The sequence below is a fragment of the Agelaius tricolor genome, unplaced genomic scaffold (assembly GCF_023055355.1).
Source record: "Agelaius tricolor isolate 1412-34295 unplaced genomic scaffold, bAgeTri1.0.p SCAF_7, whole genome shotgun sequence".
In the NCBI taxonomy this organism is placed as follows: Eukaryota; Metazoa; Chordata; class Aves; order Passeriformes; family Icteridae; genus Agelaius; species Agelaius tricolor.
Genome location: NW_027269267.1, coordinates 32,337,159 through 32,353,285, shown reverse-complemented (window position 1 = coordinate 32,353,285; position 16,127 = coordinate 32,337,159). Strand labels below are relative to the sequence as shown.

At 36.2% G+C, this 16,127-nt stretch overlaps 1 protein-coding gene across 1 annotated transcript in view; it reads left to right on the top strand.

The window, feature by feature from the left end:
* The window catches only part of TMEM131 (transmembrane protein 131), a 93,679-nt gene that overhangs the window by 18,614 nt on the left and 58,938 nt on the right, over positions 1 to 16,127 (top strand). Inside the window, exons 2-3 of the mRNA XM_071430866.1 lie at positions 991 to 1,052; positions 12,166 to 12,206. Coding sequence (XP_071286967.1) covers positions 991 to 1,052; positions 12,166 to 12,206 — 103 coding nt within the window. The remainder of the gene's footprint in view (positions 1 to 990; positions 1,053 to 12,165; positions 12,207 to 16,127) is intronic.

Here is a 16,127-nt window from a genome sequence, read left to right as displayed (position 1 = left end):
TCTTTAATTTCTTCCTGTAGAAGTTGTTTCTCTTTGTGGAAAGAGAGGAATGTTACCAGTCTCTACTTCATCTAGTACACGGTAAAGTCAGTCGTGGAAAAAGGACATAGGGTAGAGGAGGAGTTATTTACAGAACTTTTTTTTTTTTAATACAATTTTCTCATTTGAGATTGCTGCTCCATTTTATTCTAAAGACCTCCTTTGTGTGTGTGTGTGTATGTGAGTAGGTTTTTGGGGAAAAATGTAGAACTCTTTGATCCTTTCTTTCCTCTTTAAATCGTACTCATTCTTGTATAGATTATGATATTTACAGGAAGGGCAGTGCCCTTATTCTTTGTCTTTAGAAGAAAGTTGCATTCCCTACATTTAAGAGGAATTGAAAAACAATTGCCTGACCAAACATGTAGAGGAAATGAGTGGAGTGTTTGAGGATCCCAAATTTGACTGAGGCATGAACTTTTCATGGAGTTTAACCTTATGGTACAAACACTTCTAAACTGTTTCAAATTTTAATATGTTCCTGTCAAGATGGAGCGGATTGTTGCCGTGCCAAGGATTAGGCTGCAGTGTGAAGGAGGCTTTCCAGATGTACACTAAAGATTATTGGTGTGTAAATGATACAGAAATTCTGTTTGTGTCTGAACTCTTTGTGGGCTTAGATGTATTAAACTTACTTGTTCAGGTACCCAGCCTGTCATTTTGTTGAAGTATGGAGTTGGCTTGGTACAGTCACTCTTTTTTGAGACCCTAGAAGAAGTTGTTCCCTTTGGAGTTTAGCATTTTTAAGGTAAAAGACTGATTTGCCAAGTGTGGTGCTTCTCAAGCAAAGTTAGTGTCACAGACTTGTGTTTGTTATTTTGGTATCATTGGCATCATTATTTTGGTTTGTCATAGCTCTGTCTACAAAATTAAGATGTTTAATTTTTTTTTCTGATTTAGTAACAAAATGGGTTTTTGTTACATTACTTAGTTTTTTGTTTTTCTTTGCAGCTTTTATCCAGTCGGATGGCATAATAGAAATGCTACGTTTTGATGAAGGAGACCTATTGCAGGTATGTAGTCTGAGTAAATTGTCTGATCCAGCAATATTGCATCTTTTTGATAGCTGCTTTTTGAACTCATGGGTTTGTTGAGTTCTGAAAACAAGCAAGCATTAAGCTCAAGTTCACAGAACCTTTGAACTTTCTAGTTACTTTCAATAGTATGCTTCAGTGTGGCCAGAGGTTCTGGTTCCTTGATATTTTGTGTTGGGAAAACTCGTGGATATTACCACAGGTGCTCTCACAGGTTCTTCTCTCTTTCTCAGAAAAATTGGAGGATACTTTGTGTTTAAAGCTCATCTTGATCTAGAGTTGAGATGCAATTGGCTATGTAATCTGCTGGAACTGCAAGTGTTGCAACATTCCCAAACCTAAAGACAGTTCTTGGAACCAAGTTACCACTGGGTTTAAAGAAATTGTAATTACTGCAGTGAAGTAATTACTGTTGCAAATAGTTGTTTTTCATGTATGATGTTGCCATTCCTGTCAGTTCTCTTTTTGGTCTGAGTCAAAACAGGAAAAAAGTTAATTTTAAAGAATATATGCTGAAATTTTGAGATGGTGGTAGTAGCTAGGATGACATACATAGCAACATGGCTTGATACTAGAGCTGCATAGGTGTGAAGTTCTATTGACTAGGATTTCATATGCATTTATTTTGTGGATTGCATGTATGTTGGGAATATTTTTGTTAAAATTCCTTGATGGTGATAGTCTACTACTTGAAAGGGAGCAGAGGAGTTACCAGAGCAGTACTTGATTTATAATTCCTATCTCCTGTGTAGTTGAGAAAAGTCAATATATGCATCAACATATTACACATTTCAGATTTATGATGTTGCCTTTTTTGTTTTTTCCCTGCCTACTAAGTTGTTTAGATTAGTTTTTTTCTTTCTTCAATCCTTGGTCCTTAATGTAACTCAAGAATATGCTTCTGTGGATGTTAAGACTGTAATGTCCAAGAGTAAGATACTCCAAAATTATGTAAGCTGGTTACAGGAAACATTGCTGTTAAAAACAAATAAGAAACCCCCACTACAAACCCCTCAAAAAAAACCCTCCCAAACCCAAACACCCTACCAAACAGGCAAACAAAAATGCCTCAGGTTCTTCATTAGCCAGTTGTTCAGCTGTCATGTGCTAAACATATTCTCATAGTAGATATCTGTGTATAGGTTTATGTTTGGATGTGTAGAGTAGAGTGGTAGAAGTTTTCCATATAGTGGTTACAGTTTCAATTATTAAAGCTTTCAACTGTGAATATTTCTTTAACTTGCTTGAAGATCCCACATATCACCACAAATAGAAGGAAAAAACCCACAAGACTCAGTTTATTTTCTTTTACATACTCTACTAGAACACATTTGGTTTAATAAAATCAACATATATCATTGGCCCAGTGTTTAGGGTAAAGATGATAGATGATGGGTAGTTGCATTCACTCATCTGTAGTTTAAGTGTTCCTTTATCACCAGGTTTATTTTTTAAGCTAGTTCAAATTAATCATTAAAATCTGTAATTATCTTACTTATTTTAGCACTATATTAACCACTAGTTCTTAGACTAGAAAGTAATGGTACTGCTGTGAGCCACTCAATAAGTCATATCAAGATGGGAAAGTAAAAGAATTGTTAATTATACTAACCATTGCAAGATGTAGAAATATTATTATGGTGGGACAAATCCAAGCAATTCTGCATTGGGCTGCCACTTCCCTTAATATGTTGCTGAATGTTTTATTTAAAAGAAAACAAGGGAGACAAAACTTCTGATAAGTGGTTTGTATGTTTTATGTTATGGTTGTAGCTCTTAAGCCAAACATACCTACATAAGTGAAACCACTTCCTTTTAATGCACAGGATAGCATATATTGTTTTCTCTAGCTTACAAATTATTTGGGTATTTTCATGTAGATATTAATATGGTGACATCTTGTGACTGCTTCCTGGAATTAAAAAAAAAAAAAAGCAATTACACTGTTGTGAAACTAGACTTATGTCTTGTGAACAGCAGTTTACTAAAGTTTTAAACCTACTGTGATGTCACTGACTGTTTCTCTTTTGGCCTTTCCATAAGCTTTCACAAATGGCTGTTGTTCATTACAAATGCTATGATGTAGTGGTAAATCAGTATTGTCTGTTATGTCACCTTCAAACAAATGATTTGGGTTTTTTTTTAATATAAAAAACAACCAATTCAGTACAGTGATTAATAATGATTGAGGTATCAAAGACATCTCCAGTCTTGGTTTATCTCCACTTCTCCCAAGATGCTGATATCTTTAGAGTGGAAGCAAGATTTTTCTTGTTTGAAAGTTGCTTTACGAGTAAAGTAAATCAAATGCCTTGAATAATTAATATTTTTAGGGATTCCTGCCACTTCCTTCCAGTTAGTGTGAACCCTGTTGATACTGGTTTTTTGTACTAATTTGGAGTATATACTGTTGGTAAAATGCTCCTTATGTCTTTCAATCACACTTCAGGAATTCCATTGTAAAAAATTAATGTGTTGAAAAGTTTGGTTTGACCAGTCTGACTGAAAACCACTGTTTATTGAAAGAGAATAAATATTTAAATATTTAAGTAGAAAAGCATTTCATTGGTAAAAATAAACTGACAATGGAAATTTCATGAGCTCATGCTACTGGATAACTAGCAAAATAGAGACTGTACTCTCTGGGTGTGGACTTAGAGTTTGTGGTTTAGAAAGTGCTATACTGTGTAGTTCAACCTTCTGAGAAAAGTGAGAATTATATTCTTTAGCATATGTGTTCAGATTAAAGGTTTATATCTAAATAAATTTATGCTAGTTCTGCCTTTGGATTAAATTAAAATAACGAGGGAATTTCTTATTTCTGTCTATTCACATGAATTGGTCCTTTAAGAGCTCAGCTTTTTGAACTCTTCAAATAATTCATTTAGATCCTGAATATAGGGTAAGAATAGTATTAATGTAAATGCAATGTAGGGTTTGGGGTTTTTTTCAATAGCAGGTGGTTTGCAGATGTCTGTATAATTATTTGTCACTTCAGAGTCATAGACTTGGTTGATTGTGAAGGACCTTGGGAGATCATATATTCATTTTTCAGGTGGGGCTGTGTGTAGATGGGCTATGCCTGGCAGGTGCTTGACTCTTCTGCTCTTAAAACATGTAGAGAAGTACGGAAGTTTCATGCCTAAGGTGGTTTTGCTGCTGCTTTCTTCTCAAGGGCATGTGTACACTCGGGTTTTTTGTTAGGTTGTTTTACCTCTTCATCATGATAATTTTGTGCTGAAATCTACCTGTAGCTTCTTCATGCAAGTTTTTTACAACACTCAATTTACTGGATTTTTATTTGTCACTACTGAAAGTGTAGCATTTATTTGAGACCTTGTGCTGAGAGAGAGGACAGAGTAGTTCCTTCCCTGTCTAGTAACGCTTGTTTTAGTAATGCCAAAATGAGTAGTAAGTTTTTGAGAGCATTTTGTTTGCTCATATAGTTTGTATTTCACTGTGCTTTCCAAGCACATTGTTTTCTTTAGTGTGCTATCAGTTATTCCCTTCCCAGTTTTACCTTTAAGCTCTCCTTCAGCTGAACTTTGCTACGTCAGTGTAGGCTGTCCCCTCCATGTGTTGTCCTGATTATTTGAACCCTTGTCCAGACCTGACAGATGCTTCATGTCTCTGACAGTGATGTCATCTGCAACAATTAGGAGAGCTGAAATAAACTACAACTGTTACTTTTAATAATTTGTCCTTTCATGTTAAGCCAACATACTAGCTCACTTTTTGAGGATGTTACTTTGAAAAATGAATGGTAAAGGAAAATTTATTTTTCAGAGCAAAGATTTCTTTTCTATTTTTTTCTTTTTTTTTTTTTTTTTTTTTAGTTAATAAATTACTTTCCCTGGTCCTTCTATTTGTTATTAGAGCTTTTGCCTTGGGTATCTAATATTCTTCTGGACAGTGTAGTTGGGACCACTATTTTATAGAGTTATTAATTTTTTTTTTTTTAAATTCAGACTGTTTGGAAAGTACTTCTGTATATGTAGTAGTATTTTTAAAGTAGTTTATTGCTAAAATGAGAAAGGAAAGTGCTAAGACTTTTCAAATTATCTTAACATGAATCTGCTGCAATAATCATAAGTGTTTGCAGCCATTTTTTACAAGTAAATTCCTAGAAATTATTTTACTGATAATTACTGGTTTGCAGAATAGCTGAAATACTGGGAATAAAGAAAGCCTGTGTGCTTATATATACTTAATACATATTTGCTGTCTTTGTTCATAAATTGCTGTAAACTGCTTGTTACAGAGACTGATAGTGAGAATTGGTCTTATATGACAAAGAGACAGGATCTTAATGACTTGCAGTGGCTTCTGAAGGCATGGAACCAAATTACCTTTGTAGGACTCAGCTGTATTGGTCTCTTACTGATGGAAGTTTACTATTTTCTGCATGATTTCTACTTCATTCTCAGTAGTGCAGCAAAGAATTCTTTTAACACTAGTGGCAAGCTTTCAGTTTTGGTGTATCAGCACTAGTGTTTTCAGGGAATAAAGTCTAAGTGTATTTTTTAATTACCTCAAATTTTCATAGTCTGTGTAAATCCATTTTTTCATATTTTATATTCATTAATTCATTCATTAATTTTCCTATTGTATAAAAATAATTTTTAAAGGGATTTGATGTGATCTCCATTGATATTTCTGTAGCCCAAGTGTTAAGAATACAGGCTTGCAGGTGGGCAGTAAAGTGGCTGGACCATTGACCTTGATGGGTGTATTCTACAGGACAGAGTTCAGCTGGTAGTTGGTTACCTGTGATGGAGCTTGGAACTGAGGGCAGCATTGCTCAGTGTTGTCTTTAGCAGCCTGGTTGGTGGCATGGAGAGTACTCTTAGTGAGTTTAGAGATGATACCAAATTGGCCAAAGTAGCTGTTACACTGAAAGGCAAGGCTGCTGTTCACAGGGCTTTCAGCAGGCTGACAGGAACCTCATGACATTCAGCTCAAACAAATGCAAGGCCTGCACCTGAGAGGGAACAACAGGATGGGCTGGGCCATGGCAGCAGCACTGCAGAAAAGACATAGGGGGGTTCTGGAAGAGAACAGGTTGAACATAAGTTGTCCATGTGCTGTTGTAGCAAAGACAACTGCCAGCCTTCTGACTTGTGAACAAACGTGGACCCAGAAGATAAAGGGCGTGATTTTGCCCCCTCCTGTGAGACTGCAGCTGAGTATTGTGTCCAGTCTGGGCTACCCAATGTGAGGAAGGCACTGACATACTGGAGCAGGCACAGCAGAGTAATACAGGATGGTAAGGGGCTGAAAGGCTTCTCATGTTAGGATATATTTTTTTCAGCTATTAGGAGAAAAGACCAAGAGGAAAACTGATTTTTGAATTAACACGAACCAGATTTTTCCTGTGTGCCGTGGAAGGATGAGAAGCTTTGGACACAGATTCCCATGCAAGAAAAAAAAATACTTTTAAACTTGAGGATGTTCAAACACTGGACCAGTTTATTAAAAGAAGTCGAATTTCTGTCTTTTGAGATACCCAAAACACGATGCTGCAAAGCTCACCTGCACTTAGGAGACCTCCACTGAGCAGCAGCTGACTAGATGGCCTCTGGAGCTTTCTTTCCCATGTATGTGACTTTATAACAGAGTAAGAGCCATCCTAGTTCATTGCCATGGCTTGTGAGCAGCTGAAGTTCTTCTGCTTCTTGTACTGGAAGAGTTGCCATCCCCAGGCTTTAGATTAAAAATAATTGGTGCCCAGGAGTGACTGTTGTAAAGCCAGTGTCAACAGCATGTGTTGCATCAGCTACAGTGAAGTGATGAGGTTTTTGTTTCCTTATGTGAGTTTGGGTCATGAAAGACCAGGGCAAGAATGGCTTCAGTCCACTTTCAGCTACCTTTCAGATTACAGCATTCGTTTTTTCATTATCTTAAGCAAGATATAACTCATTAAGTTTATTTTAATTATAATAATTATTAGCATAGAGCTCATGAAGATTTAAGAGCAATGAAGATTTAAGCTGCCATTTATGTATCACTTTTGTAGCTATCTCTCAACATTTAGTTGCAAGCAGCACATACCTCTTCTACAAGAAGGAACCAGACCAGCCTTACTATGAAATAGTGAGATGTAAAATGTCCTGAATATTTAGGACTGCAGCAGTCTTTTATATTGGTGTGGCAACTCCATTATGTATGAATATAGAAAACTTTGGTTGTTGAGAATTTTGTTAATATTAAATAAATATAATTGGTGTTGGATATCCCTGCTCTTGAACCCCAAGAGGGTCTGCCTCCTTGCATTGCCCCAAATGTCCTTGTTGAAGATTTCTGATCTCTAGCTTAGCTGCTTAAACATAGGTAACCCGTGCTATTTGAGATGTCCTGGGCATCTACATGGACCTGGCAGATGTGGCACAGGGTGTAGGAGAAACTGTGTCCTTCTGGATGTCAGTCAGGGAGCAGGCAGGCTGCCCTAGGACGTTTATCTCAAGTGGCAGCAGATGCCTATGTTTAGATGACTGAATGTAGTGCTAGGTAATATGACCTCTTATCAAGAAGTGAAGAATAGCTATTATAACAAATTGTGAGGCATTAAAATTAACTTGGTGGTTGTGGCTGTTTGTTTGTTTAGTGGGATTTTTTGTTTTTATGTTCTGGCTGAGGTTAACAACCATGGGTATTTCTTTAGAGACGGCCTTCAGGCTGTAAGGTATGGATTTTGATTCTCCATGTATGCAAGATTATTGTCTGGCGTCTTCCACAATTATACTGAGTCTTTAAAGTGTACTTTGAGGTACAGATTCTCCATGAAATCTGTCTTGAGAATATAACCCTATGGAGAGAAACTGTTCCTAAGTCTTGAAATCATGGTGTTGGCTGACTGCCTTGAAATTTTCTAGCTCACTTTGTGCAAGTTTTCTCAAGATCTTTATACTGAAATCCCTTGATTTATAGTTTAATCCTACTAGGGTTACATAAGAGATTAAATTAAGACATGATACTGTTAGGAGCAACAGCCTAAATGTTATCTTCTCTCTTTAAATTAAAAAAAAAAAAGAATTAAAAAAGAATCATCTTTCTTCAAGTCTTGAACACAGCCTGTTGGGTGGAAGGATCATAAATGCCCAGTACTGGTAAAAGGGGTGATTTTTCCCTTTCTCACTTTTCCCCCACTCAATTGTATATTTCTTCTGTGCATTTTGTGCTGACCTTAGGTTTTGTTGTTAGGGATTTGGATTGGGAAATTAATCCAATTGAAGGGGTTTTTTTCCTGTAATTTATCTTATTATATGTCTTGAAATATTAATAGTGTACACATGCATCATACTTCCTGATCGGTGCATGTCAATATTTTAAAGAGCATAGTTATGTTTCTCTTTACCTGATAAACCAACAGTATTAAGCAAAGCCTATACAATAAATAGTGGATTGACCAGGTACATGGCTTTAGTTCCTGACAGTTTTCTGCAGTCACAGAGGAAAAATAGCAGGCCAGACTGCAATACAATAGGTCCACAATTATACCTGGAGATCAATTTTTAAAAAAAAAAGTGTTTAGGACTTGTAACTGAACATAGTTGTATGTTTTTGTTTACTGCATGACTTGAAAGATTGACGTGTAATAAAAAAGAGTGGTAATTATAGAAACTGCCACATGAGATTTATTTTTGGTTTAGTTCCATGATGCTGTAGTTGCTGAAGTTGGTATGCTATTTCTTTGCTCTTGATTGACACTGATCCAAAAAATGAACTTTAAAAACCCCAGTGAAGTCCACACAACAAAATACACACAAAAACAATCAAACAGAGTAAAATGCAAGCAGGTCATGCTCAAAAAACAGAAAGTGTAATTAAAATGAATTTATAATATTGCTTGTGTTTAATGGACATCTGAGAGCAAAAACCAGGCTTTTTCTTGTAAGCATGAATCTTTGGTGGATTTTTGCTCTTAAATATTTCTAAGAAATACCAGTCTTAGCAGAGTGATTTATGATTTTAAACCTGATCTACAGATATTCGACTTAATATTTTCATAGCAAATCAGTAATTTCAGAACATAGGGGAAAACCTTGGATGTGCAGTCAGATAATTCAACTCCCAGCAGTTAACTACAGCATGGCAATGTAATAGTTGCACTTTTTTTCAGATATGAGTATTTCCATTTCTTTCTGCATTTTTTTCTGGAATTAAAGTTGATCTCCACTGCCCTCTGTCTAAAAGTTGGCCTGGGTGGAATCTTGGACTGAGTCTAATATTAGTAGTATTGACAGCCAATTATGATGCTTAAGAGTACATATAACTAACAACTTTCTGTGTGAACTTATTAAATACTTAATAGAATGAGCTGTCTTGTAAGAGCCAAAGCTAGTTGTCAAGGATGGGACAGTGCTGGTAATTGCTATTTTAGTTGCCCTGTCATAGGATCTGAACCTGTTAGTTCCATCATCGGACTGTCAGGTAGCTGCTGGTAACTTAATTATGTGCTTTAGTTATGTTTTGAAAGAAAAAACCCTGCATTGTTGAAAGAAAAATGTTTTATTTGATTTTTGTGATTCATGTGCTTTAAAGGACATTGGTAAGGATTACAAGGTTTTATATACAGTTTTGTATGTCTGTTAATTTCACAGAGTAAGTCCAGTTGTTGTGGTTTAACTCCAGCTGGAAGCTCAGCCTCACACAGCTGCTTGCTCTGTTTCTCCCATGGGATGGGATGGGGGAAGGGAATCTGAGGAGTAAAAGTGAGAAAACTTGTGGAATAAGATAAAGACACGTTAGTAGGTAAAGCAAAATAAAGCAATCACGGAATCATAATCTCAGAATATTCTGAGTTGGAAGGGACCACAAGGATCAACGAGTCAAACTCTTGGCCCTGCACTGGACAGCCCCAAGATTCACACCATGTGCTTCAGAACATTGTCCAAACACTTCTTAAATGCCTGTTTTTGTGCTAAACCACCCTCTGGGTGAAGAACCCTTTCCTAATATTGAACCTAAACCTTCCCAGACACATGCTGTCACAGAAGTCATGTACCCACTGTCCTTATCTCAAGCCATGAGTTTTCTCATGGTTGAATTGAGAAAATAATGTGTGGCAACTTGAAACTGGAAGGTTTGCCTTTGTCTTTCCAGTCTGAGGAAAATATAAGGTGTGGAAGGAAGAGATCTGCCTTTTTGTGTTTAATTTCTTTAGATTTCAGAGCTAATTAACTTGTTAATTAGCAGTACTTGCTAGAAAGTGTTAGATAGAAAACATTTTGTACCTTAAGCATTCATCACTTAACTAAAACTGATTTTAAATTTCTTCCTTCTTCATTTTAATTTCATTTCTCTTATAGCCTGTTGTAAATTGTTTCAGAGTAGTAAGTATTTACCTGTATCTTACAGGAAATAGAAAAAGGAATGTGGCATCAGAAGTTAAGAAGCTGAACTAAAGCTTATCAGTATATGAGTAATATACCTTAGCTAGGAAAACATGGAAAGATGTGTAAGCTTTTTTTTCTATTCAGTAAATTAATGGTGTTTAAATGAAGATTAAGATATTGACTAGTTTCCTAATTACAGTACTAACATAGAAGGTATATTTAAAGAAAAGCTTGCTGACTTTCGAATTACAAAAGCATAGTATAAAACACCTTTGCTTGTTTTTTAGTCTTCACTGAGTAAAAACTCCACTGATTATTCTGTACTATAAAATGCAATTTCATGTGAACCCTTTCCTGCAATATTCCTTCAGCAAGGCAGTCTGACTCCCTATATCAGAGGTTGTAAACAAAAAAAAAAAAAAAAAATCTAAAGAATACTCTGTATTGCCTTTCAAAATTGCAAATAAATCCTCGAGTTACAAAAGGATTAGCTTTGTTTTACGATGGTAAATAATACACTTCCAGCTTTCTTTAGTTTGATGTGAACTGGAGGGTGAGTAACCAAATAACTTCATTTTAAATCTGGAATGCTATTTAGATTTACAATCCAGAATTGATCCTTGACATGAATCAAACATTAATGTTTGTAGACTCAGTGATTTAATAGGAATAATTATAAAGTTTCCAAAAAGTGTCTCCAAATAGCAAAATCAAATTCCTCTAATAAAAGAATCTATATTTTAAGTAAAGACAATTTTTAAGAAACTATTTAAAAATACTTTTAGCTTAAAAAAAATATACAAAGTGTAATTTTTAGCTGAAATAGAAGTAAGTGAAGTGTCCAGCAAAAGGGACTTGATTTTTAGTTCTGAAATGAGGTACAGGTTTGCATTCCCCTTGCAAACAAATGACATCGTTGTACTGGAGGTGAACTGGTCAAGGTGCACTATGGACTTCATCAGACCTGTGAGCTTTTTCCCCCACTCTCAGGAGATAAGTATTCTGGTTGGCCATGAAATGTCTTTAAGAGGACAACTAAAATCCTCAGTTTGATCTCCAAATCCTGTGGGAAGACAGAAGTTTTCCAAGTGTGGTATGCTTTAACATTAGCAATATTAGAAGGACACTGCATACACAGGCTTCTAATCCAGTTGGTGTTTCTTAGGCAAGAGTAAACTAATTGGGAGTCCCTAGACAACCTAACCTCCTTGTTTGCAGGTAATTAACTGAAATGTCCAGCAGAGTGGAAGGAAGGGTATGAATAATAGAGGCTAGAAGATCATTAGCCGAGAAGGAGGAGATGGTGTTTCCTAGTCAAATGGAGATTATAGCCTTCTTTGTTTTCTAGGTGGTAAATTACATCAATGAGGTAGTTGGCGGACTATTTCTTGTGTTTTATATGCTTTTCCTTGTGGTTTGTTTCTTACATCTATCTATGCTAGGCTTTTCTTTTGCTCCATACAGTGTTATCATTTCCTGGACTTTTTTCTTCTCTCAGTTTTTAGGTTGTTAAGTTGCTGCTTGTTTTGTAGTTTGTGAGCATTACTACTACAATTCTTGTCTAAGGCCAAACTTAATTTCTCTAATTGGAAAAAACCAATTTACATTTTCTGCTCCAGGTCAGAGCTTCTCCTTTTTGTTTTCAAGCTCTGATTTACTCAGTTGCAGTTGCCAGGTTGTTAAGTTGGGGTTTTTTCCTTGCTGGTGGTATAATGCTGTTGGCCTCTTAAACCTAATTTTTTTTTTTTCTTTTACAGACTGAGACAACTTTAGGCCTCAGTTCATATCAACAGAAAAGGTAAGCACTTTCTAAAAGTTTAAAACAGACTTTAATCATAAGATTTGTGATACTTTTCATAAGAATAGTAACATTTTAATTTAAAAAAATCAAATACAAACCATGTTATTTTTTTCCAATTATTTTTCTCATACAGAGGAAATGAAACTAAAATGAGATAGTTTTTAATATTGAACAGCTCAATCATGGAATGGTTTGGGTTGGAAGGGACCTTGAAGATAAGCTAGTTCCATCCTTCTGCCATGGGCTGGGTTCCTGTCCCTCACTATCCTATCAATAAAGAATTCCTTCCTAATATCTCATCTAAACCTTCCCTCTTTCAGTTTAAAGCCCTTTCTTTCTTGTTCTAGTACTAAATGACCTTAATGACCTTGTGAAAAGTCCCTCTCCACCTCTATTGTAGCCTGTTTTGGGTACTGGAAGGTGCTCTAAGGTCACCTCAGCCTTCTCTTCTTCAGGATGAGCAGCCCCAACTCTCCCAGCCTGTCTTTGTAGAAGAGGTGCTTTGTCCTTCTGATTATCTTTTATGGCCCTTCTTGAGGAGGATGCTTCACATGTGGAATAAAAAACTGAAGAATTCTTTGATTCACTTTGTGACTTTTACCACAGAGTAATTCTGTGTAATTAAACTGAAAGTCTGCTTGTAGATTTTTTTATAAAAGTAATTTTTCTGTAGTTTCTTTTATTGAGAAAGTTTGCCTACTTCAAAAATTCTTCATGTACTCTTTGAGGAAAAAGTTGATGTTATCTTTGATAGATTCTTCCCTGCATTCCTTTGTGCCATCATAAAGTCATTAAAGTTGGAAAAGACCTCCAAGATCACCAACTCCTACCTTCAGCCACGTGCCACCATGCCCACTAAGCCATATCACAGAGTTGTTCATGTACTCAATTTGTGATGGTGATGTCACCTCTTCCCTAGGCAGGCTGTTACAGTACTTAGCCACATGATGGTTTTTTTCTGAATATCCAACCTGAATCTCCCTGGCTCAGCTTGAGGCCATTTCCTCCTGTTCTGTCTCTGGTTGCCTGGGAGGAGTCTGACCCCTACATGGCTACAGCCTCCTTTCAGGTGGTTGTAGAGAGCAGTGAGATCACCTCCAAACCTCCTTTTCTCCAGACTAGACAACCCATGACCCTGTGTTGTCTTCTCCTGTCCTGAAGACATAATCTGTTACTGAAGAGTTTGCCATGTATGATCCCTGAGAAGGAAAATAAGTGGCCTCTTTTTTCCCTGGTCTCTAATTTTTCTCTAAAGAATCATCAGATATTCTTGTTTGTTGAATGAATGCATTGAACAGTAATAATCAAGCTTGTTTCTTGCACAAGTAGCATTCAGCAAGCTGTCATAGTGCATTTTCAGTAAATAGAGTTATGTTTTTTCCAAAACCTGTTTTCTGTTCCTTTCCAGGAAATCTAGTAAAAGAATTTTCCATTTTGAATGAGTTTCTATTTTACTGTGTGTATAGTTGCTTAATTGTGGGTTTAAGATCCTTCTTTTTGCAAGTTTTGAAAAAGCTAGGAAATCTCCAGCTGTGGACAGGAATGCAAACAGCTGTAGTTATGTGCTGCAGTATGTCAGATTGCAAGTATGAGAAGATGAATTTACAGGAATGAGAGTTGAACGAAAGATAACAATGATTAGTGTATTTCTGTGTCTTGGATATAGCCAGACCTTATGGAGATTCTTTAAATGGAATAGTATCTTGTTTAAATCATGAAATCTCAATGGCAGGAAGAAAGTGCCTATATTGGCATCCATAGATTTGGTGCAGTATTGTTTCCCAGAAAACAACTGAATTTGGAGGTTCTTGAGATTGAGTTCATGGACTAGATTGCTTGCAGGATTTTTTAAATTTTAATTTCTCATCTAAGAAGATTGCTTTCTGTATTGGAAAACTTCAGTGTTCTAGACTGTGTTCTGTTAAAACACTAGTTTAGATATTTGAAAATAAATTGTCCATTCCACTTAAGAGTGCTAGCCTATTTGAAGTTCAGTCACAATGTGATGAAGGTCTGCATCACAAGGTGTCTGATACCATGTTACATAGCAAATACCAAATTTGCTTTCTGTTTTTCTCTCTCACTACTGTTACTGGTTTTGCATGAATCTTTCCTTGAAGTTTTTTTCTAGGTGATTTTTTTCAATGGCATTGCAAGAAACAATACTTAACTTCTCTTGATGTCTTGTCTTTCCTTGTTCTTATTAGGGATTATTTCTTCTTCTTGGTATAGAAGAAATAATGTTTCTTTGCAATATTTTTCCCTATTTAGGCAGTTTATTCAGTTCTCTGATCTACTTTTTAGCACTAAGTGGAAGGAGGGAAACGAGCTAGCAATTTAATTTGTTTTGTTCATGCCCATGGTCAGGTTACAGTGCATCTATTCAAGCTTCTCCCTGTTCTTTCCCCAGACACTCCCCCTTGGGAGTTGCTGGCTTTGAACTTTGCCTGTTACAAGTGTGTTTTCCTGATATAAGGTTAATATTGACATATCTGAGCTAGCTACTATCTGGATAGTTTATAAAAAAAAAAATTCTTGCTAGTCTTTTTTATTCATCTGCAATTTTAGCAGCAGCTTCTGCCAGATACTGAAGTGGTCAATTGTTTTGTGGAAGTTCACTTTCTCACTTTCTCTCTGTGATTAATACCCATATTTCTAAAAAAAAATAAATCTAGTTTTAAAAATTAAAATATCTCAGTCTTATTTTTAAATATTAACAAGTTGTGGATGCACTCAGGTTGCTTACAGAAGATTTTTAGCTCGAAAGGTCTGCAGTGGCTCTTTCGAGGATTCTGGCACAAAAAGTACCCACTGTGAAGCATTTGCCAATTTGTCATTTTAAAGGTTCACAGAGTTATTTTTAGATACGCTTTTATTTGATTTTGTGGTAATGGAAATAAAGTAGCAGCTTTCTAAGAGTTCTTGTCGCTAAATAAAATCATGAGAATTAAGTTGTTGCACAACTTAATTCTGCTGTCTTTATTTCTTTACAATTTATGGCACAAGAGAGGAAATAAAACCCTTTAAACAACTGCTGAAGTAATGTGGGAAAAAATACATGTGGAGTATGCTTAGATTTGAATTTTCTGCAGTAGCAATTAAAGATGTTACAGATAAGATTCCACAGAGCACACAACTCCTACAGAAATCCCAGAACAGCTAGAAAGGTAAAGTGAGGATACGGAGACACAGTTGCTGCCCAACTTTGCAGAAATCTTTAAGTACTGTATGTGACAAGCTTTTTCTTCATCTCCAAATGCAAAGATGTGCATTGATTATCTACAATTGTGTGCCTAATACTCTGATAAACAGCAAAGCATTATGGAAGTGCTGAAGAATGTCCTTAAGCTAGAAGAATATTGTGGTTCAGCATAGATGGACACCCATATCTGCTACAGTGTTTGCAGGCATTGCTATTTTGACCATGTTAAAGACAGCATGTGTGACAAATACTATTGAGACATGAAGATGCACTTCAGTGAGTTGCATCTGGGTAGCAGCAGTATCTTAGTAGTGGAGATAAATGTCCACTCAGATACAGCATGGATGGAACAGGGAGGATAATGAGCCTGCTGGGCACTATATGTAGCTCATTCTCAAGTCTCATTTTTAAAATCAAAATTCTTGCAGAAGGAAGAGGATGTTGAGAACATGTGAATTATGGGTCCATATGACTCCTGGCCAGTTCTTAGTCTGCTGGCAGATATCTGCAGTCCTCTCTTCCAGATGCATCTTTTCTTTTTCATGCTGTTCTTCTTGTCTTTAAAAGTTAGAAAACTTGGAGGCGTAGGGAAGGAAAAATGTTTAAATTGTGATATAAGACCGGGAGCCATATTTCTACATGCATACAACAGTAATTAACTTCATGTCATTATGCTGTAAAGTTGCCCTTCCCATGGGTGTATCCAGCCTTTGGTG